The 26,814-nt window shown below is 35.6% G+C and overlaps 1 protein-coding gene across 1 annotated transcript in view; it reads left to right on the forward strand.

Moving 5' to 3' along the window:
* The window catches only part of LOC5568532 (tachykinin-like peptides receptor 99D), a 283,301-nt gene that overhangs the window by 76,283 nt on the left and 180,204 nt on the right, over positions 1-26,814 (forward strand). The window contains exon 2 of the mRNA XM_001652326.3: positions 15,015-15,315. Within this exon, the coding sequence (XP_001652376.3) occupies positions 15,164-15,315 (152 nt within the window). The 5' untranslated portion in view covers positions 15,015-15,163. The remainder of the gene's footprint in view (positions 1-15,014; positions 15,316-26,814) is intronic.

Raw genomic sequence — 26,814 nt, forward strand, 5'->3', positions numbered from 1 at the left:
GATTCGTTTTCTTTGGCGCTGCCAAGGCAACTGTAAGCGGACCTATCACGCTGCCTGCATTGGCGTACAACGACACCACGAAGAAATTTTACGTACCTTCATGCTTCCTTTGTGCCAAGACTGTCAGGATAAATTCATTCCTGAATTTAATCTTAATGAACTGTCCACATCTTTCAAACATATCTCGGAAAGTATTGGACATTCATTGACAGCAAACCACAAATTAGCAACTAATTTTAATAGCCTTAGTGCTATGCACGACGAAACGCTGGCACATTTTGAACAAATGCTGAGCGAAATTAAACGGAGCATTTCCATCGTCAACAGTAGCAGCAAGACAAGTGCCGCAGAAATAAAACATCAACTATCGGCACTTCTTGACACACCTCCAACAGACCCATGCGCTGCTGTAGAAAAAGCGGTCAAATCAGCAGCAACCGCAGCAGTAGAAGAAATAATAATATCAACATCAGCTGCAGCGCACTCCATTGACCAACTGCCCCAATTAATTAATGACTTGGTCGACAAAAATGCCATTCTAGCTTCCGATGTAAAATCGCACATCGAAGAAATGGCAAAAACATTTTCGGCGACACATACACATACATGTGAACCAATAATGGCAAACAACTTAGCCAATGAATTGGGGGACATCATCAAACCCTCCCCCAGCTGGCGCATGCTAGGCAATAAAAAAGTATGGAAGCATGACTGGACTGAATATGACGCTAAACAGCGTTCACGTCGTACACAAGAAAAGAAGGAAAAGAAGGCCAGACGAAGGAGGAAACAACGCCAGGAAATTTACGCCAGGAATCAAAACCACCGAAACATCAACAACAACAATAACAACAACAACAGCAACAACTACAACTACAACAACAACAACAATGGCAATAACAAAAACAACAACAACAGAAGCATCAGTAACATCAACAACAATAGCAATAGCAGAAATAACAGTACCATCAGCAACATCAACGACAACAACCACAATATCGACAAAAGTACTACTAACAACACAGAAATCACTTCAACGCACATGAATTCTGTGCGTGGAAATTCGTCATTACCATTGGACAAAGAACTTTTGGCAGCGGCACGTGTACAATTTTCTCAGCCGCCAAAGAAGGACAATGGACCGAAATTCATAAATTTCCAAAAAGGGGAAACCATCAACCCTTATCGCCCTGAAAAACCTGCCAGGCTTGAAAACCCTCCACTTTTTGACCCCATGCGTCCACCTATAGTCAGACTCACGGAAGAATCTGCAGCCGGGGACCAACGCTTCCTGAAAGCACGTCTACGGGACCCGAAAATCATGGACATAGTGCGGACCTATCTTTCATTCTTGCATGACCAGACCCCTTCAACATGTATTCGTGGACTTACCAAAACTAGCGCATCTTTGACATTAGCAGCAGAAGGACTACCAGCGGACACTAATCTTTTGCGCGAAATTTTCTTGGACGTTCACGAAGAACTCGGAATTTCGCGAAGCGACGCCTTAGAAGACTTGAAGTCGTACCGGGCATTCTCATCCAGCGAGCGCATACAGCGACTGCAGCTTACCAGGGAGAGTGCTAATAAATTTTACTCAACCGGCTTACAAAATTTTCGAAAATAAAGACGCATTCCTTGGAAGCAGACATCACTGACGTTTCCACAACATCCACCCTACACACGCTACCTGACGCACATAGTAATGTAAGTATTATAAATAATCCAAAAATTTCTTTGTCTTCTCAACAGAATGCGACTGAAATTCTGGTATATTGCCAAAATTTCAATCGCATGAAAAGCTCAGCCAAAATGAAGTAAATTCATCAAAAACTTTTATCTTCTTCTTTCAATATAATTCTTGGAACCGAAACTAGCTGGGACAAAAGCGTAAGAAGCGAAGAAATTTTTGGAAACAATTTTAATGTATTTCGGCACGACCGAAATTTGCAACACTGTAATAAGAAGTCCGGTGGTGGAGTTCTCATAGCCATTAATGCAGACTTTACTTCTGAAGAAATTGAAACTTTCAAACACAAAGAATTCGAAAATGTTTGGGCTAAAGCTCTAATTAATGGAGAAACGCATATTTTTTCATCCGTGTATTTTCCACCTGAACACGCTAACAAACATTCTTTTGAATTATTTTTCAAAATTGTCGAAACTATTATTTCAAATATGGAACCTGAAGTAAAACTGCATATTTATGGCGACTTCAACCAACGCAATGCCGACTTCATTACAGACAATGAAAATGAATCACTTTTACTCCCAGTCGTAGGCGAAAAAATAGCACGATTTGCCAATTCAGCGGAGATAATATGGAAAGCAATCATGGTCGAAACTACGAAACTATGACCGTCTAACATATTGCACTGCACATCATGGCAAACCATAATCGCATTAAGTGGATTTATTTTGCAGAGCAGAATAACAAAAGCTAAGGGGCCCAGATAGCCGTAGCGGTAAACGCGCAGCTATTCAGCATGACCAGGCTGAGGGTCGTGGGTTCGAACCCGCTGGTCGAGGATCTTTTCGTAAAGGAAATTTTCTCGATTCCCAGGGCATAGAGTATCTTCGTACCTGCCACACGATTATACACATGCAAAAATGGTCAATCGGCAAAGAAAGCTCTCAGTTAATAACTGTGGAAGTGCTCATAAGAACACTAATCTGAGAAGCAGGCTTTGTCCCAGTTGGGACGTAATGCCAGAAAGAAGAAAGAAGAAGAACAAAAGCTTCTTCGTGTAAATCCCAAAGAGATTTTTTATCAGATTCTCTATAAAAAAACATGATTCGAGGAGCCTTAACAGCATTTCCTTGCATCTTTAATAAATCTTCAAAAAGATTTTAGGGAATTTTTAACTAGTTTTATTTTAACACTCCAGTCGTCGCGCTGTTGTATTTTGTACAACACTGGTGAAAAAAGCTCGCTGTTCGTTCATAACAACAGCGGGGTAGTTCTGACGGTGGCAAACCGCGCGACGACTGGAAGGTTAAATTCTATAAAATTTCGCGTTAGAATTCAAAAGGGCCAATCCCAAAATCGTTGGTTTTGAGAAAATTCGTTGTGAATATTGTTCATCACATTTTAAATTCTTATTTCTGAGTATACAAATCAATCATTGTGATTTATTGCTCGTTTTATCGATTTTATTCTGAAAACTTAAAAAAATGTGGGGAAAATGGTGAGCCCATTTTAAATTTTCAACCAGCCATTGGCCTTTTTTTAGGTCAACTTAAGTTTTGTCGGCGTGCATTAGCCCAGAACCTGGTCCATTTGGTTTACAACGAATGAGCAAGAGATACTCGTTAGCCTCTCACTCACGTTGCTAGAGATCCGTTCATTGGCCGTTTTAAGTATGGTGCCAATTAATGATTCTAAAAAAAAACGTTATTGGCCGATCAGGTTTATAATGGTAACTTTTTTGATTATGTTAAGTGTTGTGGGATGGTATCGAATAGTATCAAAACCCGATTTGATTACAGTTTGATCATTGGGCCTTTAAAATTATAACGCAGGATATATACTGGGCTGTTTTCTGAAATTCTTAGTAATCCCCTATCTAGATCTAGAATTAGAAAATCCAGTAAATTGCAATGGGCAAGATTGTTTCAGGATTTTTTTTGCATATATAGAGTAAGGTGGGGCAAAAGTTCGACCTTAGTGGTATAATCAAAGATTCCAGGAAAACAATAGCAGTTAAAACAAAACAAATACCATACAGTGAACCTTCAACATATTGGCTATAATTTTGCTGAACAAACTTGTGTCAAAATATTTACCCATTTTTGATTATAACAGTTTCAAAATTGATTGTCTTATTCGAATTTTTGCCCCACCGGTGGGGCAAGAGTTCGAATCTAGTGTGGGGCAAAAGTTCGCTGGCTAAAACACAAAATATCGATCCTTTTATGACAGGCATTCTTTACACCAGCCGTAAACCTAAGTTTGACGAAAAATACACACTAAATTTTCATCAAAAAATTGCCCAAAACCGGGTTAATTGTAATGTACGCAAAAATAGCAGTTTTTCGCAAAACTAAGTGGAAATGTAAAATTTTGGTGACAGTTTTCACACGATCCGACAAATTTAACTAAATTTAAAGATAATATGTGGATTTTAGGCAATTTTTAATTTTTTCCGTGATTTTATATATGGGTCGAACTTTTGCCCCGCTGATTCGAACTTTTGCCCCACTATGGGCCAAAAATTGTTTTCAAGCATTTATGCAAAAACTAATACACCTCAAAGCAAACTTATGATAGGCCTAGAAACGCCCTTACATAAAATATTGAAAAAGATTTTATTTTCAATTGGTTCCATGCAACGAAATTTTGACCAAAAATTACAATATTCACGTCGAAAAACAACAAATAGCCATAACTTTTCCAAATCTCAATCGATTTTTATGATATTTGAATTGAAAGTCTCTTACTTGAATAGCATTCGAACCACCATGACATTTATAAGATTTGTTTTGAATTGAGCTAGAAATCATAAAAAGAAACTCTTACCCCACTCGAACTTTTGCCCCACTTTCATAGAGTAAAGTGGGGCAAAAGTTCGAGTGGGGTAAGAGTTTCTTATTATTGGTTGTTTATTATTATTATTGGTGTTTTAAGGCGCTCAGCAAATTCTTGAAGGATTACTGTTGGTGGATTTCTGGCAGCGACAGTATGGCATAAAGGAGTTGGTTTTTGGTAGACTTCAAACAATAACATTGAGAAAATTATTGTAAGATACACTACTAAATCATTTATGATCTTCTGGCGTGTTTATAGTAAATTATAAGATTCTTACGGATTCGGAGATACGACAAACAAGAGCAGGAATTACGCTCAAAATACTAATATCATCTAAAGGAATCACTCAAATTTCTCCACAGTATGATCAATTCTGTAATATTACAAGTATGAAACATTATAAATTGGAAAAAAAACTTCGGAATCGCTGCTGTGTTATGTTGAGAACTTGAGAAAAAATGGAACTTACAGAATATGAGTTTTGGAAAATGGAACTTTCAGGAAAGTTGTGAAAATTGCAAAATGTCCTGATTTTGAATCTCCTGGAAATGGTCACCCTATAAGAACAATACTCGACAGTTTTTATTTACAGTGTGGCCCTTTATAATACGATAAAATCAACAAATGTACATGGAAGTCGCATAATAATGAACGAACTATGTACGCTTCGAGGAAACCACAGTTTGAAATCGTCATATCTTAAAATTCAGATAATATAGAAACTTGGGGTTTTTAGTAAAGTTGTTCTGGAGGTGAAGCGCTATCTGATGGTACCTCATTTAATTCGGAATTTGACCGCTAGGTGGCACTAGTGGGCATGGAAGTGTTTTTTTTTTGTTTTGCAGATATTTCAGGATCCTGACCATTTAGAAGGATGTCGTCTTCGGCAAAGTTGTTTAGCAAGGATTATCATTTTTCGAGCTAGTTGATTTAAAATTTTGCCACTAGGCGGCGCTAGTGAGCATGAAACTTTGGTTTGAAGATATCTCAGGAGCCTGACCACTTAGAAAGATAGTGTCTTCGGCAAAGTATTTCAGTAGCTCAAGGGCTATCATTATTTGAGCCAAGAAATAGGATATTTTGCCACCAGGTGGAGCTAGTGAGCATGATTTTTTTTTGTTTTGCGGATACTGCAGGATCTCGATTAGACAGGCACATTCGGCAAAGTTGTTTAGAAGCTCAGGGACTATCATTATTTTGCAAAATCTTGAACTTTAAGGATTAAACAAAGAAAGAATTTGAATTACTGAACAACTCTGCCGAAGACACCATCTTTCTAAGTGATCAGGTTCCTGAGATAGTTGCAAAACAAATGTTTTATGCTCACTAGCGCCGCCTAGTGGCAGAATTTTGAATCAACTAGCTCAAACAATGATACTCCTTGACTTAGGGGAATTCGGGGTAAAACCGACACCCTAAGCTTATTGATAAAATTTGTGTACTTTCGCTTGTTAAACGAACCTAAAATTGTTGTAGAATCACATATTGGTTATAAATCTATCAATCCTTGCGATCGCTGGATGATATATAAAGGTTATATATTGATTTAAATCAAATTGATATTTCATCATTATGAGTTGAGACAATTGAAAGTGCGGGTAAGATCGACACCCTGTTGGGGTAAAACCGACACATCCACTTTGAGTAGAATTTATACGCTGTGAACATCGTCATCACAATGCATATTTAAGAGAATGCTTTAAACATGACTTTCGACATTTATGGCCCCTGCCTCCAAAGGATTATTCACATATTACGTAAATTATTGAGGACAGGCCAAAGATCCACTAAATATATGTAACAATTTCAAATGTCCCATGCTAGGATTATAAAGTTTGGGTGAATACACATGGATATTATTAATTTGTGTTCATGGAATGCTTACGAAGATTAAAATGTTGCGAATGATTGGTTGTGAAAATAAAGACTGTTTTATTTCAACAATACAGAGAAGTGTAATTATTAAAGGATAATAAAAACTGTCGGACCTCATGGTTTGTAAATAAACAATAAGATTAATTTATGTGAAAATATTTTTTTTCGATTGCATAAAATTCTATTAATTCTTCAATTTTAAATGAAAACAAGTTTCTTCAAGCTTCATCAAATAAGTTAAAACGTGATAACATAGATTTTTTTTTTTTCAAACTTAATGATAGCCTGTGGCAAGTAATATAGTGTCATATTTTACATGTTAACATGTTCGCATTCCGTGAACTTCACTGGAATTCGAAAATAAACACTCACATAAACTACAGAGACAGTCTTCCGATTAGAAAGATTCCCTGAAGTTAGATTATGAAGCAAAGAAAGGTGTCGATTTTGCCCCAAATGAAAGTGTCGATCTTACCCCGAGTGGACATTTATTTTTCAATAGCGTTTTCAGCTGTCGAAAAACCAAAAAATAATTTCTCCTTCATTTTGTATCAACGTAATAATAGTAAATGACGATGTAGATGCACAACAAATAATGACATTTTAAAAATTTCACATGCGAAATAGTTAAAGAATAACAGCGAAATATTGCAACTGCTGTTGCTTATATGTTATCCAATATGATTTTGTTGTTTATTTTGGCAGTTTATTGGTAGCGTAAATTGTAATATCATTCGAAACACTACATTTTACAACTTAAGATAGAGCGTGATGGATACTGCATGAAAATCTGCACAAAACATGGAAAATCAAAGGGTGTCGAGCTTACCCACAGTGTCGGTTTTACCCTGATTTCCCCTACCAAACAACTTTGCCGAAGACGTCATCTTTCTAAGTGCTCTGGATCATGAGATCTGAGAAACAAAAGTTTCATGCTCACTAGCGCCGCCTAGTGGCAATATTCCGAATTTGTTGGCTATAATAATAATAGCTCTTAAGCTACTGAACAATTTTGCCGAAGACGTCATCTTTCTAAGTGGTCAGACTCCTGGAATATTCGCAAAACCAAGGGTGTTGTACAAAGTACAACGCGCGACTACTCGCGTTACATTCGCGCGACGACCGAAAGGTTAAGCATATATCCTATACTTCCAAACGCTTTAGGTTTCTGCTCGTTCTAGGCAATTTTTACCAGATTGGTCTTCCATACCTCAGAATGAGTAGGACCACGCCTGCCAGAAGCTTGCGTTTGCTGGCAATTACAGTAGAGCTGTTAGACATCATATCATCCTCGAAAGCGCCACTATAGCCGTGGATGCCCTTTCACAGGCAAATTCAACATGGCTAGCGAAACTGAGCTTGTCATTGATCATTCCCTCAAGATGCTTAAGGGATCGCTTAGACTCTATAGTGCAATCACCTACCGAGATAAGCGCACATTGCTCGGACTTGTTGACTACCATCTCCTTACTCTTGTGATGGATAAGCCAAACATCTTGACACCCGTCAGAAGGGGCAGCCATCAGTACCTCATCGTACATCGCATTCCAATAATAATACCACAGGCACCCTTACAATGTTACTTTAAACCCAAATATCTTTCACAAGAAGAACTGTCCAAGAATCGAACCCAGTTTGGTATTGCTTCATAGTCGCGGACGTCACCAAAATACTATAGAGGGTTCTTGCTGCCGACATCCCTTATCTTGAGTATCGTAGAGAAGCATGTTAGATAAGTGTACTTAGTAAACCCAATACAAGATGATTTCACTTACCATCGTGCTATTTCAAGTTTCACGTGCTTTTGCGATACGATGTGTAGATGTTGACTGATATATCGATTTAATCTGATAAGCGTTGAATGGAAAGAATGTACTCTACTTCGAATCCACTCAAACAAACCTTCTTTATTGGGCAACTTCGGAGTCTAAAGATTTCATCGCTTCAACACCGTATCCGCATTGGATAGAGGTATATAGGTACTACATTGAAGCGGGTTTCCTCCACCAAACAGTTTGGTGATTTATTTTTATTTCCACAAGTTCAAGCTCATGCCGCGCTGCTGATGGATGCTGTGAGTGACGGTTTAAAAGAATTTTTATGTTCCACGCATCAGAGGCATATAGATAGGTTAAATATTTACTCATGCAAGCGGCGATATGCCAATGGATGTTTATCGAGTGTTTTAGTTAGCTTTCCGTCAGTCGAGATATCAAATCGATTTAGAATTAACAAATATTAATATTTGCTGCTTAATTGCAAACGTTTTGAAAGGCTAGTGTGCGTAACCTTTTGCCACCAAATTCTACGTACTGGGGCCTTTAATTCAATATGATTTTGTTATACGTACAATATCGGTGTAAGAAAGGCATCAATATACAAAATCGGACTCACGATTTAGTTGGTTCCCAGCAAACGAAAAAATAAAACTACCAGGAAGCCTTTGACTACATTGCCGAAGCAACTTTTTTTCAGGATATTGATATAAACTTCAACCACTTTTTACGATTGCTTTTTAAGATGACACGGGAGCCAACACTCAACGATCTTTTGTCTCACTCTAACAATTTCCATCAAAACTTTGCAGAAGCAAATCTCAAGTTTTAGTGAACAGAAGAAGCAAAAAAAATAATCAGGTGTATACTACATATATAGAATTATATGATAAATTTTTCACACCGATATATGGATTGGTAGCTACTTGACATTTGCTTCTTCTAATGGATATGGTGATTATAACGACGAAAATTCAGAATAACGACCGTTCTAATAAATAATTAATATCTTCGCAAGTATCCGCCAAACAAGATTAAATATCGTTTTACGAAACAAATAGGCATAAATGGATGGATGGAATGCTTTCGGTTAAAGTGTATGCAGATTTCAAAAGTCTTTTGGTTGACTTATAAGAAATATTGTTCCTTAGTGTTTGAATACTGGTACATTTACACGGAGAATAATATATTAATGTAATTATTGCTATGCTGTTGATTATTTTAACTTACGCAATATTTTCTGCTTGGAAATGAAATAGTGCAGTTGATAAGATGACCGACTCTCACACAGAAGACCACGAATTAAACCGAAGTTTATCGATGCAAATTTACACGCTAACTTGATAGTACCCTTTAAATAAGTTCCATTTACCCATTTTTATTAACAGTACGGATTTGTCAAAAAAGGGTATTTTACAAATGTCATAAAAAGGATACTTAAACCTCATACCAGAGACATTGTTTGCTTAAATTCAATGGGTAAATAATACGCATGAAGAACACCGCCATTTTCCTCTTGCATTCTCGTACGTGTTGCTTTAGTTTGTGAAAATCATGTTTATAGCGTGTAAAATCTGCAAAAATACGAAAGCTGTTTATGAAGAACAAGATACAAATATCTCTTGAGGTAAGTGGCAGTGGCAGTATCTGAATGGGCTAAAGGATCATTATCTTCATCATTTATCTTCCACAGAAAACGAAAGCGGCATTACGAACCAGGACCCAATGTCCGTACGAAATACTGCTGCTAGGTTGGAGTACGGCTCAAAACGTTCCAGGATGCCTGTTCTAAGGCAATCTGCGGTGCATTTTCTCAGTGATTTGGTTCGATCCAAGATCCAATTATGATTGAGACAATGTATTATTTAAATAGAAATAAAACAAAATATGTTATTTCTCTTTTACGTTTATGTCCTATTTTTGATTTTTCCATTGATTTTGCGGGAATCTCAACCGAAATCCAGAGCAATATTGCTAGAAAAAAGAGGATTTTTTACCCATTTTCCCACAATTAATTAAGAGTACAAATTACCCATGTTTTGAAGTTTAGGTCGAATACTCTTTAATGAGTAAATCGACTTTACTCATTAAATGAATTAAACCACTTTAGTTGGAAATGGGTACAAAAATACCCATTAATGAGTACTTTCAAGTTAGCGTGTAATTATTATTTTGTTTTTGCAAATGTTATTTTTATGTCGATAAAGCAGAAATGAATCTTCCCAGATGTACCGATAAAGCAGAAAATGTTGAGTCAACATTGCAAAATATTGTATTGCGACTTTTGCACCCATTTAGACTTACCCCAAATTTCTTATTATCACAGTCGAAACTCGCATACAATTTCGCTGTGCAAATGTATACAAGCAAGGTCTGTCATAAGATAGGTTGTTTCAGCTTTTTGACAGTTGGCCAGTTGGCCTACCTAGTTAAACAGATTTTGCTGTGCGCGATTGTGTGATTTGTGCGCAATAAATCGTACTGTGATTATCGTTGAGTCTAATCGGGGGAAAATGTCGCAGCGAAGGAGGGATGTCGAAATTATCACAGAAATCTAAACAATCGTGCAAGACCCAATATCCTAATTAAAACAATGTTTTTAGCCAACTGAAATATAGTTGATTTTTGAGTCTGACATTTATAAATATAATTGTTTACAACTATGAGGTATAGTTACATCCAAGAATATAAAGTCAAATCAACTTTTTTATTAGATTATTCTAAACATTAAATTAATTTCTTTATCTAGATGTTCTGTGTTAGAGAACACTTCAATTTGGTAAAACTAAATTAAGCATTTATTAACATTTTGTTAACAACATATTGCATTTCATTTGCCGTAGCTGCTCAGAATTTTTATAGGTGAGTTGATTTCACCTGTTTATAAGAGAGAGAAAAAAACGCTCTAATTAACTTAACCTTACTTAACCTAGATGTAAAACTCATGTATCGAGGCAATAGAAGATTGCAATGGTTTTTGTCTAAAATTATTAATGATTTTATTCGATATTCCAACATTGGATGTAATTCATTAGTCATTTTCAAAATTTTATCTGCTGAGCTTTCTTTCTAGTATTATAACAGCTTGTCCATATTAATACAGCATACAACAATGTATTACAACATGGCTGGCCTGAAAATTTTTTTGAAGATCAAAAGCTTGTTCTTCAGACAAAGTTTTGATTTTCTTTTAATAAGTGGGCACAGACATTTAACATATTTATTACATTTGGCTTGAATGCTCTCAATGTGATTTTTGAAAGTTAAATTTTTATCTAGTATGACCCGACTAAAGGCATATAACAAAAATACAATAAAATATTATCAGAATATGATTTACATATCTTATTATGATTTAATTTTGTTAGACACTGTTATCCACAGAAAATACTAAAACAAAAATATATCATAATATGTTATATTTATTTTGAACATGTGCCTATTTGTTTATTTTCAACAGTTTTATAATAAAATTGAACACATCAGTGCATTTCAATAAGTTATAATATTTAGAATTTTTTTTTCTAGACTTACGATTGTATGGTTTTAAGTTTTTTCATCCATTTCATTTCAATCCTATTCTTTATTGTTTCAACATTTACATAAAATGTATATCTATATTGTTGTTAATCATATCATGTTTTTTTTTGTAAATATCAACTAACTTATGATAAAATCAAATTTACTTTGTTACCATTCGGGTAGAATAAAAGAAAAATCTCTTGGATTTGTTAACAAAATGTTATGATCATCATTTAATAATTGAATAATTTCAAGTGAAAAAACTCGTAACTAAATGAGTTTACCCCGTATATTACACAGTATTTTAATTTTGATATATTGTATCAAAAATTATAACTGAGTTTGATATGTTTATGATAGATATAAAACTCATTTAATTTATTTTAACAAAATCCTGCATCTAAATTGTATCAACAATTGTACAATTGTAATTGTATGTTCGATAATCATAAAGTGATATAATTTTGTTATGTACCCATAGTCGGGGAGCCCTTCATCTGAACAATTTATTGGGCACCTTTATCGTGACAACATGCCTACTTAAGGTGCCATTATAGAACGAAGCCACCATCTCAAATGTTTTCAAGAAACACCAAAGACTTGAGAACCAAACAGCGCTCCGGGTAGAAAATTTTATTCCCATTGGGTTCATCACCAGCAAGCAAGCAATTGATTGATTTTCAACGCAACTGGTTGCAGATTCTCCAGGTCTTGTGCACTTGAAAATTTCAAAGTTTGGCTTCGTTTTATAATTCACCTTAGGGATTCCAATAAAGAGCTCTTGGTTATGCAGGAATATTAAAATATGAGTTTTGTGAGCATTAGGAGAATCTTCCATTTTTGAACAAGTATGAAGAAAAAAAATATCTAATTCTTTTCAATCCTCAAACAAGGATTTAACTTCCGTGAGGTAATTCAGAAAGTAGATGTTTGAAAATATTGCATATATTGGCCTCAAAATGCTGCCTTGATGAACTTGGAAAATTCAAATTGGCTTCGTTTTATCAATCACCTTAAGGATTCAAATAAAGAGCTCTTGGTTTATGCAGGAATATTAAAATATGAGTTTTGTGAGCATTAGGAGAAATCTTCCATTTTGACAAGTATGAAGAAAAAATATCTAAACTTCTTGCAATCCTCAAACAAGGATTTTTGACTTCCGTGAGGTAATTCAGAAAGTCAGATGTGAAAATATTGCATAATATTGGCCTCAAAATGCTGCCTTGATGAACATCAGCTTTTACAGGAAGTCTTTCTGACTTGGAGTTCTGATAATTAGCCTGAAGTGTACGGTTTGACAGATAACTTTGGATTATTCGAACAATGTATGTTGGAAAATCAAATTAATTTAATTTTACAATAAAGTCTTCATGCCAAACACTGTCGAATGCTTTTTCTACGTCTAGAAGAGCAGTAGAATAGCCTTCAAATTTGTTGGAACGAATCGAATTTGTTACACTTTAAAGTTGATGAATGTTCGAATATCCATGTCGGAATTCGAATTGTTCATTGGCAAAAATTGGAATTTCTTTGATGTGGACCATCATTATGTTCAAAATGACCCTTTCAAAAAGTTTACTGATGGAGGAAAGTAAGCTGATTGCATGATAGCTGGAAGCTTCTGCAGGATTTTTGTCCGGTTTTAAAATTGGTACAACCTTGTCATTTTTCCATTGGTCAGGAAAATATGCCAACTGATAACATTTGATAAATATATAACCAAAAATGATAGGCTACTTTCTGGACGTTGCTTGGTGAGGATGTAGAAAACTCCATCGTCGCCAGGGGCTTTCAAGTTTTTGATTTTTTTTACTAATAGTTCTCACTTCTTCCCAGCCAGAAATTTTCAAAAACGCTTTCAAACTGCATAGCAAGTTTTTGAGCTTTTTCACAATCAGTTAGTTATGTTATAATTTGTTTTCCTCTTTCAATGTCGGAATTGGCTTCTGAGATTTTTTCATTTTATTTCTTATAATTTTCAAATGGGGTTTGAGTGTTATTTTCAAAAGTTTTGCTTCTTAATTGAGAAAATTGCAGATCCTGCCATATGTTTTTGGGGTTTCGGCTTTCAGTCTCTAGGAATCATAAACGGATTTTCGTTCTACACCTGACGTTTCGGTCAGGTGTAGAACGAAAATCCGTTTATGATTCCTAGAAACTGAAAGCCGAAAACCCAAAAACATAACCTCCATCACAATCGATTCCTGTTCATTGCGATCCTGCCATATAATTTTCATAGCTTTCTCATCACGTTTTTAAGAGTTTTAGATCGTCGTCTATAAGGCGGCATCCACAAATTACGTAACGATCTAGGGGAAAGGGGGGGGGGGTTGTGGTTAGTAGGCTCAAGCGTTACGGCTCATACAAAAAATCGCATCTGCCAGGGGAATTCCAGGAACGAACAACGTTATCGTTCATCTGCCTGGTACGAGCCTCGACGATTCGTTTGCGCGAAAAGTAATGTTGAAAGTTAGACTTAGCGCATACAATCTTTTTGGTATCTTCCTTCACAGGACATAAACGTCCTTAGCGTGAGAAGAACCTTTCATCGGTTGTTTACTCGAATTTCTTCAAGGATGCTTATTAGACTGATGCAAATTCGAAATTCTAGAAATATTCACTTAGCCGAAAAGAATGTTTCCCCTCCAAATCCCTCCATGCGTTCTTCTATAAACCTATGTAGTCATATTATATTATACAGCGTTTGCGACCAGATTGGTGGTAACCGCTTATGTGCCGTATGTCCAGTTTACCAAAACATAACTTGATTAACAACAATTGGTAGCTGTCAATTATCCTAATTTTGAGTTTTAAATGTATAATCATAGTAGGCTACTCAACAATATACGTAGAAAGCCTTTATTGTACAGAATCTAAGACTTAGTTCACTCTTCTGGGTACATGTAAGTGAATGAAGCTGAAATCATGTTAAAATCACTCAAGTCAATACGTGGAAAGGAAACGGGGTGAAAATCTTAGCACTTCCCTCTGTTATTAGAAGAAATGCTTTGCATGTAGAACACGAATACATATCAAATTGCATGAATTAATGACTAATTTACTACTGGAACCACTGTGGGTCGATGGGGTTTGATTATAAGGGATAGGAAATTGACATTCCCAACAAATGATCATTTATACAATACATATTCTTGCTAAAGTAGTACATGTAATGACCCATTGATCTATGTAATTTGGCCTATGTTGGTAATCATATTTTAATATCGTTGAATTTATCTTCCCGTCATTGCTAAAGAAGAATAGCATAAGTTAGCTACCTATGTAAATAAATTTCTTTCTTTATTTTTTTTCAGAATGGTTACTACAAAAACCAACTTCAACCCTGAAGTGCGTGATGTTCTAATGTACCTCTAGTTAACATGATCGAGCAGCCACCAGTTTCCACAGTATTCCATGTGATTTCTGCACTAGTAGCATTGCAAAGTTTGTGGAGAAACGCAACATGTTAAACGATGCATATACGACACCATATGGCTACAGCAGTGTCAACAACGTTAGTGATAAATATGAAATCTCGAACTATTCATCATTCCATTTCGACGATGTCTCACTCTACAGCACGCCCTCCGCCGCGTATGAAAATAATGTCACAAAGTAAGTATCCCAAGCATTGATTTGTATTTCACGAAGTGTTGAAAACAAATTTAACAATCTATGTTTGTGGCAGCTTCATTTTAAAAGTTTCATCAATGCTTTTGTTAAAAATTCACGAACAACAACTCTGAGGCAAAGGCATATGGCGTCAGCAAGCTATTTCCTTTCTTTACCGTGTATAGATCTAAATGAAAGCGAAAATACTAAAAACCTTACCGCTAAGCGAATACTCAAAAGATTTAAATAATTATTTGTCAGTATCCTCGTACACGTACCGTAAAATGCGGTTACTTTGATATTGCGGGTAACTTTGATAGTGCGAGACCCACAACATGTTAAACGAAACAACGAAGTTTCTGTTAACCAGTTAAGCAAAACGAATGCAAAAGTAAAGAGTATTAGTATGACACTTAATGTCAAAGCTATTTTCGTTGGAATCAAGTGCATTTGAGGATTTATATGCAAATATTAAAAAATTATAAGATTGTAACATTTTTGCTACGCTTACAAACAATCTGTTCTACGATCACTATTTGATGAAGTCACAATGAGTTCGTCACTTTCCTTGACAGCCTAGTTATTGTAGAACATGAATTCAGTCTCAAATCTCTTAGTGAAAACCATTTTTACAAACTGGGACCTTTTTTGTAATCTAAGTCAGAAATTTCCATATAGCGTTAAACGCCTAGAGGTATGCAACGCCTTATAAATGTTCCGTAATTCATTCAATTTTGTTCAATTCATACTCTATTATCAAAGTTACCCCAAAACAGAAAACCGACTTTCGATTATATGAATAATAATATATCCATTCAGAATAAATCTTTTGGCAATCTATCAAGTACAATCGATAGCTAGGATGTCAGTACTTGTTTTAAAAATACAAATTGTAATTCTTTGAAACAGAATGCCTATATATTGAAGTTTTCTTCGAAAAAAAAAAAACTATCAAAGCTACCCCGTTTTACGGTACCTTGTTTCTAAAAGTTAACAGCGTAACTCTGAAATCAGTGGCTCGGGAAGTGGGCAGGACAAGTAGGACAAGTACTACGCACAAAAATACCTGGGTAGGACAGTCAAAGGATTGTCCTACCCACGATTCAACAATAAAAAAAACAATGTCAGCAGAAGCTTGAAAAATAAATGAAACTATTTATCATCTGTTCAATATACATGCAAACTCGATCAATGTGTACTTAATCCTATGGAGGATAAAATAAACGATATAGGTTTTCACCATCCTGCCTAGTAAAGCGTGACATGGTTTGTGCATGACCTCCAAAAAGTTCTAGCACATGAGAAGAACGATTGAGTATTTCTATAGTGAAACTCCTGGAAAACGAACGATTTTTTTTTCGAAGATTTTTGTTTTGCAGAATTGTGTGAGAAATTCCAGCGAAATATTTTATGGAGCTTCTGCGCGGTGACACATCGTTCAAGAATCTTCAGTTTTCGCTGAAAACTTTTTCAATTACCCGGATCACTTCGGTACAAAGAAATAAAAAACTACACTAAATTCACAGAATGTTTGTTGTTCATCAATTTGTAACCTAGGAATAAATGAGGAAATTAGAACAACCTCACTGGTTGTAAAGGCTCTTTCTTTCCTTATTTTGCTTGCATCGAATCCTGATGCAAGACTGTACAGGCTCCAAATACACCTTCAGAGACTATAACGGGTTCAAAAGCCTCTTTAAGAAATTCATTTGATTCCCCGAGGAAAAGCTTCTGGAATTATTTGTGATTTTATTTAAAATGAATCTTTCCAGAAATTCTTCTAGGGATTTCTCTACTAATTCTCCCATAAACTCTCCTAGAGGTTATTCATAGAATGCTTAGAATAATTTCTCCAGAATTTGCTGCAAAAAATCCTTGAAACACCAAAGCTACTACCTCCAGTAAGTTCAGCAGGTATTAATTTGATATTTTTTCTCAAAAATTATAGTAAAATTTCCAAAATATATTTTTCACTAATCTTTTAACAAAATTATCCAGTTGTTACTCAAGGAAATCTTCAAAAGATTTCTACAGAGTTTCTTCCAAGGAAATCCAAAAAGGTTTATTCCAAAGTGTTTGAAAAAATAGCTTAAAAGCTTAACAATAGACCATGCAAGAGTTCCTTCATCTGCGCATGTGAATTCCTTCAAGAATTCAATCACGTTTCCTCTCAGAAATCCAGAACTCCTTAAGGGGTTCTTCGAACAAATCTATTATTTTTTTCTAGATTTTTATTACTATTGCAGTTTTACCAAACATTTCTTAAAAAGTATATCAAAAAATTCTATGCAATCTTAATAAGTTTATTTAAGTTTTCACGCCAGTTTATACTACAGCATTTTTCCGAGAAATTTCATTAAAAATCCTGCGGTTTACTATCTCGAATTTGATTTTCCGATTGTCTTAGCAAACTATCTAGGAAATCTTCTGAAACTCCATCAAGATTCCAGGAGTTATTGCAGAGGTCCTTATCCTTTAAGGGTGACTTTGAACAAACCAAGTTTTATCAAAGGTTAGTCTAGGATTTTTTTCTTTTCAGAAAAAAAAATCTTGGCGTTTCCCTGAAGACATTTCTTGAAGAATTCCGTAAAAAAACTTTCAAGGCTTACTTGAAAAAAATTCAAATAATATTTGAAGCAATTCCATTTCTGTGGTCTTCTTTGATAACATTTAAGTTGAATTCTTAAGGTATCCTCAACACAATTCTTGGAGAAATTCTTTGGGAAATTATCACTAAATGAACTTCCTTAGAAATTTCCCGAGCAATATCTAAACATTTTAGCAAATACCTGAATAAATTTCAGATGAAATTTCTGGAGAAAATCTTTTTGATGGACAATAAAATAATACTTGTCGTAATGTCATGTACTCTCGAAAAAAAGTATTAAATCTTTGAGAAATGTCTGCTCTGATGCTTCTTCTTGGCATTTACGTCCTCACTGGGACAGAGCCTGCTTCTCAGAGTAGTGTTCTTATAATCATTTCCACAATTATTAACTGAGAGTTTTCTTTGTCAAAGTTGCCATTTTCGCATTCGTATATCGTGTGGCAGATACGATTATACCAGGTCCGTCCCACTCGGGCTCCGATTGGTTACCACTTCTAGTACTGCATTCGGTCCCTCGGTAGTGCAAAAGGTACCCAAGCTTGACAGATCGCAGTACACTTTTCACGGCATTCTAGATTACCTTATGAATTCTGGCAATGTTTTGGATTTTGTTGAACTTTCTTGATCACTATTAAAACTTATGAAAAGTGTGGTTGAGACCAACAGATTTTTACCATTTTTTTTTGCTGTATAGTATGGGAACTTGTAATGTTGTTTATATCTGTTGAAATAATCAGACCGTTTATTGTTTGCAAATCTGGTTAACATTGATCATAATTAATTATCTTAAAGATATATCGTCTCGCTCAAACCTTTGTAGGGGTATGTGGTGGGACCATCATCATCATCATCATCATCACTATGAGCCATAAAAATTTGGGCAACTGCAAGGGACATGGAGGTCTTGAATTTGTCTTTGATTATACTCTATGCCCAGGGAAGTCAAGTAAATTCACTTTACGAAAAGTTCCTGGACCGAGCGGGATTCGAACCCAGACATCTTAAGCATGGCTTTCATTGGCGTAGCTAGGATTTATTTCTGGAGGGGGGCCAGGGGGGGGCTAGCAAATACTTGTTCTTTAGAAGTGATGTTAGTCGCAAAAATCAAGATTTTCACAAATTCCGTAGTTTCGACAGATTTGTTGTTTTGTCTAATTTCGTGGCACATCAGTGATATTTGCAAATTTCAATTTTCCCTACGGAAAACATTCATTTTGTTTGTAATCCAGTCAAAAATCCTTCAAGAATTCTAGCAAAAAATTCCATGGAATGTACTTTGGATTCTTTCACGATTTTTTCAGGTATTCTACCATGTGCTTTGAAGAGATTCCTCAGAGAATACCTACGGGATTTCTTCTTGGAATATTTTTGTACTTTTCAGTGCTTTCTAAAAGAACTTCTTTACCAGTTTTCACTGAGTTCGTCCTGGGATTCCAATGGAAAACCATTCTCAGAGATTTCAGCAGTAAATTTTTCGAAAAATCTCTATCGAATTAATCGAATTAATAATCTCTTAAGGAATTCCGCCAGAGAATCCTGTAAAAAAATCTTTTGATTATTTCTCCAAGAAAGTCCTTTACGTTCTCATCACATATAAATTCCAATAATGTTAGCTTAAACTATACTCCAGTTGTTCATTAACAATTTGTTTAGGATTTTCAGGAATACCTGAGGATTTCTCCAAAAATAGTACAAACCATCTAGGAGTCTCACCAAATATGTATTCAATTTCACCAAGCAAGGATTCATTCCACGAATTCTTCAGAGAGTTCACAACAGTTTTTCCAACTTTCCCTTTGAAATTTTTCTTCCGTACAGGATTGTTCGGAAAATTCGCAGTAAAAATTATCCAGACTTCCGACAAACAAATTAAATTATTCTTTCAGGTGTTACTCTAAGAATTACACGTAATATTCTACAAGAATTTCAAGAGCAATTTAAAAGAACTCAATCAGCGAAACTGATGAGTACCATGTCTCATGGAAGTTCTCCGCAGATCTATCTGCTTTTTTTCACAGACAATTTTTTTTTTCTTGAATCAAAACTTCCTTATTTTTATTTATTTTAGAAAATGCCTAACTTATAAATGTTAAACGAATTCTTACATTCCTATAAAGTTCTTAGCGGAATACGTTCAACTGTTTCTTCAAAAACTCTTCTGCGAAAATTTTCAAAGATTTCCCGATTTATTTGGTCAGGGATTTTTTGATAATTATAAAATTGTCTCCCTAAGATTCTTCCGAAAAAAATACCAGCGTTTCATCCAAGTATTTCCTAGAGATTTTTTTCTTTAAACCGCACTAACGATTATTTGGGAATTTTATGAAGAAACTAATATTTTGCTATTAATTCTTGAACTTCTCAAAAAAAAAAAAAAAAAAATATCCGAAAGTTCCATCAAGAATTCTGCCAAGTTCTAGAAATTAACTCCAATTTTGTTCCGAATGGTTATTTCAGGATTCTTCCATAAATGAAATTTAAAAAAAAATCACTCTCCATTTTTTGGTTCAAAAACTACTCTACGGATATCTAAATATTTATAGAGATTGCTTTACAAATTTTTCTACGAATCACTCCATTTCAGATTTCTAGAAAAACAAGGTTTTAAGAAATTGGATGGTATTTTTTGAATAATTGCAGCGGCTCCATCCCATTACCCCGAACGCCATTACCCCGAACGCCACTACCCCGAACGCCACTACCCCGAATGTGTCACTACCCCGAAAGCCATTACCCCGAATGGGTCATTACCCCGAACGCCACTACCCCGAATGAGCCATTACCCCGAATAGTATGAGATACAGTACAGTATCTTGTTTTGCGTGCAAAAATGCGTCTCCAATGAAGGCTGGTAATTAATGGCACGTAAAATTCGTCGGTAAAATGTTCATCATATATTTTCCCTTCTTTTATATGCCAGCTATTCTTTCGAAATATCTTGATGGCAACTATATTCTTCTCATTCTTTCTGAGACAGTTCCTGTTTATCAGCTCAGTGGGTACCTTCGCAATTAAAGGGTTCATTCACAAATTTCATTTCGCCAACAATTGCCATTTTTAACACCTACCCACTTTCTCGTACTTTTTTTTTGTATGGAAATTCTACATATTGTGAATGGGCTGTAACATTTTGAGGACAACCACCCACAAACTTTTTCCCTTCAGCGTTACGAAATTTGTGAATGGGCTTCAATAAAATAAGCCTTTTATTGACTGAAAGGAATTCGAATCTATAACCCTCAATATGGTGTTGCTTAACAGATGCGTAATCACCGGTATTTGGACTTGTTGGTGGTGTTCATATTTCAATTTTGTTTTTGAACAAATATGTTTCTTTCTTATGAATATAGGTTGTGTCATAGCATCACGTTATTACAGTGATCATTCACGTCATAGCTGCAAACATTTCATCAGAAATTTGCCCTTCTTTTTTAAATAGGCTGTTCTTTCACGTTTTTGTTGGATAAGCTAGTCACTAATATTTCCATAAAGAACAGCTTTTTATAAAGGAATATATCTTGGAGGCATTCACTAAAGTGATTCCTGCTATAATTCTAATCGGAAATTTTCCCTTTCTTTTATCTTCTTGTATTAAAACAGACAGGTCTCTTATGGATTTATTCACCACTTTTCTGCCATCATCATTTATTCATTATCTTGAATCAAAAAAATATTTTATTTGTGATTATCTCACAGAAATTCAAATTAATGATCCCACAAATCAACAAAAGTTCTTACTGTAGCGTCAATCAGAGGACGCCGATTTTTCTAACATGTACAAGTGTACAAGTGCGATAGTGGAACGGTCGTCTATTAGGTTGGTTTTTAGGCGGGTTCCATAGAACAACTTTTGCAGCGACTATCTCAGGGTGAACTTCCATTACCATCGTTTACGAAACAAAATCTTTAAGAAGATCTTAATCTTAATGCCCGACACCTATAAAAATGAGTAAAGGAAGTGGTTACCGACGTCCAATAAGAGACTTTACTACACCTAATTTTGTACATATTAAAGCTATCCTTCTCATAATAAATTCACCCTTCTTTTCGAAATAGGCTGTCCTTCAGAGCATTGCAATGAGGCTGTGTGAATCTTCCCAAAATAAGTGAACAAAACAATATGTCTCAAAATGTTACCCATTCGGGGTAATGGCGTTCGGGGTAGTGACCCATTCGGGGTAGTGGCGTTCGGGGTAATGACCCATTCGGGGTAATGGCTTTCGGGGTAATGGCGTTCGGGGTAGTGGCATTCGGGGTAGTGGCGTTCGGGGTAGTGTCATAGAATCAATTGCAGCATGAAAATAATTCGGAAAAATTTACTACATTTTTTCGCTAAAATTCAAGAACTAAACCGTAGAATTTCTGAAACTTGTTGACATTGTGCCTTACAGAAAAGCTTGAGTGGTCCTTGTAGGATTTACTACAAAAAAATGTCTTTTATAATAGAAAATGATTGATGTTAAAATGGATGGAATTTTTACTGAAAGTATTTGTAACTAAAATCTTAAATATATCTCCGAAGTTTCATGATACTATTGATGACATATTGATGTAGAAAGAACCCATTTCTCCTACCATTAGAAATTCCAACCAAACAAACACATTCGCAAAATTTTATTGAATTTAAATCTAAGGAGAACTTTTACATTACTTGGAAAATTTGTTGAGGAATATCTGATGGACTTTCAGAAATCAGGAACGATACGTATAATAATTGTGCAATTTGAAAAAAATCCTATAATATACCTTATGTAGATTCTTGTTGTTTTTTGGAGTATGAGTATGAGCTTGTTGTTTTTTGGAGTATGAAAATATTTTTGTACAAAGTTCCTCAGAGCGTCATGCGAAGGAAGGAGAAACAATAAAATGTTAAAACAGGCAGAACAATATATGGGCAATGGAAAAATAAAAATATATAATTTTTGACGCAATTTGTGATGTATTTTGGAATCATTTCTAAAGGACTTTTGATGAATTTCGCGAAAAAATTTGTATTAGAATAATGGGGAAAATATTTAAAGCAATTTACAAAAGAATTTAGAAGAAAATTTAGAACTTCTTGCGAAATATCTCAGTATTAGATTTAACATTAAGGAATTGCGATGAAAAACTGAACGTTTGAAAGATTAAGGAACATTTTTGAAGTGAAGCATCAATTTGCTATTCAAAAGTATACATAGCAGGAATTCGCTGAGAAAGTATGAACATGCCCCACAGTATTATTTGATTAATTCCCAAGAGATTTGCGATAGTTCTGAAGCCACCTTTTAATAATCCTTGAGGATTTTGATTATACTAAAATTGTATAAAAAATATCGAAATGTCCGAAATACGAGTTGATGTTAATGTCATTACCAAACACATCGAGCAGGGTATCCTCAAAAAAACATGAGAAATCAGAGTGCATTGAATATGCTAAATACTTAAGCAGCATTACTTGGATTATTAAAAAAAAAACGAATTGTGGGAATCAAATTTTCAGGATATTGCGGTTTTCTAGTACCACGGATTTTTTTGCAACGGAGATGTCGAACCGGCCTATGACCGAAAATATCGTTAATAAAGAAAAAAAATGTCGAAAAATTGCGCATACAACAAGAAACTAGCTCTAACAGTAACCAATCGATCAATAGCCGGACGGTTAAGCTTTCGGTCGTCGTGCGATTCACCGAAGTTAGAACCGCCACGCTGGTGCTGTGTAAAACAAGCGAGGTTTTCTCTAAAGTAACGTATCTACTGAAGAGATTTTTGTCAATAACAAGAGTCATGTACATTTATTGAGATGATTTTGCTTCATGTTAAATTGTTTTTTTTTTATTATCATTGAAAATTCTGGGGGGGGGCTGGATGATTCTGGAGGGGGCCAGGCCCCCCTGCCCCCCCCTGTTCCTACGCCAATGATGGCTTTGCTTTGTAGCCACGGACTTTAACCACTCGGCTAAGGAAGGCTCTGATGGTATGAAGAATCAAACTTGCTCTTATTATGTTTTCTTGGTTCCCGTTTGGTTTTTTCGGCCGCTTTTTGGTTCCTTTCAGGGATTTTTTAGTCTCTTTTTTCTAGCAAAGGTTTTCAATTTCCTATTTTTAAGGCACTTAGTGGCTACCAGCCTTTTAAAGACGAAAAACTATCTCAACCTTGTGGTAACGACTTGCATGAAAATGAGGGGGTAAGAAGTAAAGTAAAGTCAGTGACAAAAACCTAATTTTTGAGAAAATCTACTTTAATTTTTCAAACAATTTTTATTCTATACAAATTATATGGGAGTCAAAAAACAAGCCATTCTTCTAAGAATTATGTCAGTTTTCCTGTCGAGCGCAAAAATCTCTTGAGAATATCGTTAGAACGCTTGGAAACAGTATAACTTTCTTAACTCATTTCAAAACCGATTAAAATAGCACACTTCTTTGCGTTTGGGTCCCTTACATATAGTAAATTTCAATTTCAAGTACAGGGTTTTTTTTCTTACTTTTATTTGTTTAGGCACTCCGTCCACTTGGCCACTACTATGCCGAGTATCATATACAGAATTCTATTTATATCCTTATTGCTATTTTCTCTCATACCGAGCAGGTAGAGAAGAGAGCTGTCGTTGGTCCAATCCATATCCATATCAAAGTACATTGGTGTGCGGTGGTTCATTTTGCCATGTTTACGTGTGAGGCAACAGCCTACAAAGAGGGTCAGTGTGTCTCAGTCACCATCCGATACTGACGAAGGATGGATGTGTTCCCCAACACACGGTTCTTCGTGCGGCGTCTTCTGGTGGCTGGACGGAGTTTTTGTTTTTGTGTGGGGGGATTGGGAATCGAACCCATGACCTTCCGCTTACGAAGCGAAAGCGTTACCTCGAGGCTACGGGACCCCCCTAAGTTCAGGGTTAAAATTCTTCTTAGGTTCACTGTGCACAAAATATTTGACAATGTTTGTTCTACCCATGGTTTCGAACGTGGACGCGCCTCTGTCTGGAATATTTCTGTGGCCGGAGTTATTCCGGTGGGTCACTGGGCCAGGTCGGATAAAAATCGCTATTTTTAGGACATGCCAAGTTAACCCTATTTATTTGCAATGACAATAATTTTGATTTTTATGAAACAATAATATCTGATATTCAACATTATATTCAACATTATTAATGAAAAATTTTGGACCGTTTAGAATGTACCGGATGTGGTCACTCGGACTTAATGCCCTGAAGTACAGGCTTTTGTTTTGATGGGTACTAAACCGTTTCAGTTCTCGACAAGTAGAGATCAATCATAATAGTTTACAAAAATGCATTTCTATACACTCAGGCAAATGGACTATCGAATTACATAAAAACCACTTATGAAAAATCCGCCACAATAAATCGGGTTGAAATTCATAGCTTTGCCAATATGAAAACAAAAAATGTTCTCGTGGCAACCTGCAATCGAACCAAGGACCTTGCGATCGATAGGATCGTGCGTACACCACGCGCCTATCGACGCCTTGATGTGAGGTGGTGCTTAAAAGATACATAAAGCGTTCATATTGCAATAATTGTTCCACCTTTCATAAGGCAACATGTATGAGTATCGATAGTCTGTTTCACAGCGAGTAAGCTTGGCACAGATGTTTAGTTACAAATTTACCACTTTATTTACCCGAAAATGATCATTTGAAGCTTCAATCAAATGCAGGACACATGGCTATTCAACTCAGTCGTTTCTCAACAGGTCCACATCGATGCGTTTTTCATATACACTACATTTATTTATTTATTTATTTCGTCAAGCATAGGTAGACTACATACAATAATTACAATACTTTCTTACATGCTATGGATTACTTCTATTGTTTTTTAGTCGTGTTTTAAGCTGCTCTTTGGACATAGTAATGCCAATGAATTCGCAATGTACATTATACTGACGCATCATACGGTTTATTGGTCCGTTTTGAGCGTAATGCGTCCTGCATGATTTTTCTGAAAATAATTTTCTTGTTCTTAAATGCCGAGAGGGTGTGTAGAAGTTAAGTTGAGAAAGAAGTGCAGCAGAGTCTACACGGTTTGAAATAATCTTGTTTATAAAAATAATCATTGCGAACTCCCGGCGTTGCTTAAGTGTTTCCAAGTTGATGAGCATGCAGCGTGCTTCATACGACGGAAGTGGCAGTACAGTCCAATTCAATTTCCGAAGGGCGTATAAAAGGAATTGCTTCTGTACTGATTCTATGCGTTCTTCGTGTACGACATGGTACGGGTTCCATACTAGGTGACAATATTCCAGAATTGGTCTTACATATGTAATATACAATAGTTTAATAGTATATGGGTCTTGAAAATTGTTACTAAACCTCTTAATGAAGCCAAGCATGCTGTTTGCTTTGTTTATTATGGAATTATAATGGTCTACAAAAGTGAGTTTAGAGTCTAGGATTACGCCTAAATCCCTTATAATTTTACACTTCTGCACTACTTGATTTCCTAAAAATACTTCGATTGGAGGTGTGACATATTTTCGACTAAAAGCTATTGAATTACATTTTTTGATATTGAGTTGGAGTAGACTTTTTTTTGCACCAAGTGAAGAATAAGTTAATGTCATTCTGGAATTCTTCTGCTTCGCTGGAATTACTTACTTCCATGAAGAGCTTCATGTCGTCTGCATATATAAGAAATTTTATTTTTCTAAGTAAAAAGGAAATGTCGTTTACATACAAAATAAAAAGAAGTGGGCCTAAATGAGAACCTTGGGGTACTCCAGAGGTTACAGAAATGGGTGCTGATAATTTATTTCGAAAGCGCACTATTTGTTTCCGATCTGATAGATATGACTGGATCCAACTCAAGAGTCCTGGCTCCATTCCTGTTTTTTGCAATTTGAAGATTAATAATGGTATGTCGATTCGGTCAAATGCCTTACTAAAGTCA

This window comes from Aedes aegypti, chromosome 1, assembly GCF_002204515.2.
Source record: "Aedes aegypti strain LVP_AGWG chromosome 1, AaegL5.0 Primary Assembly, whole genome shotgun sequence".
Lineage (NCBI taxonomy): Eukaryota > Metazoa > Arthropoda > Insecta > Diptera > Culicidae > Aedes > Aedes aegypti.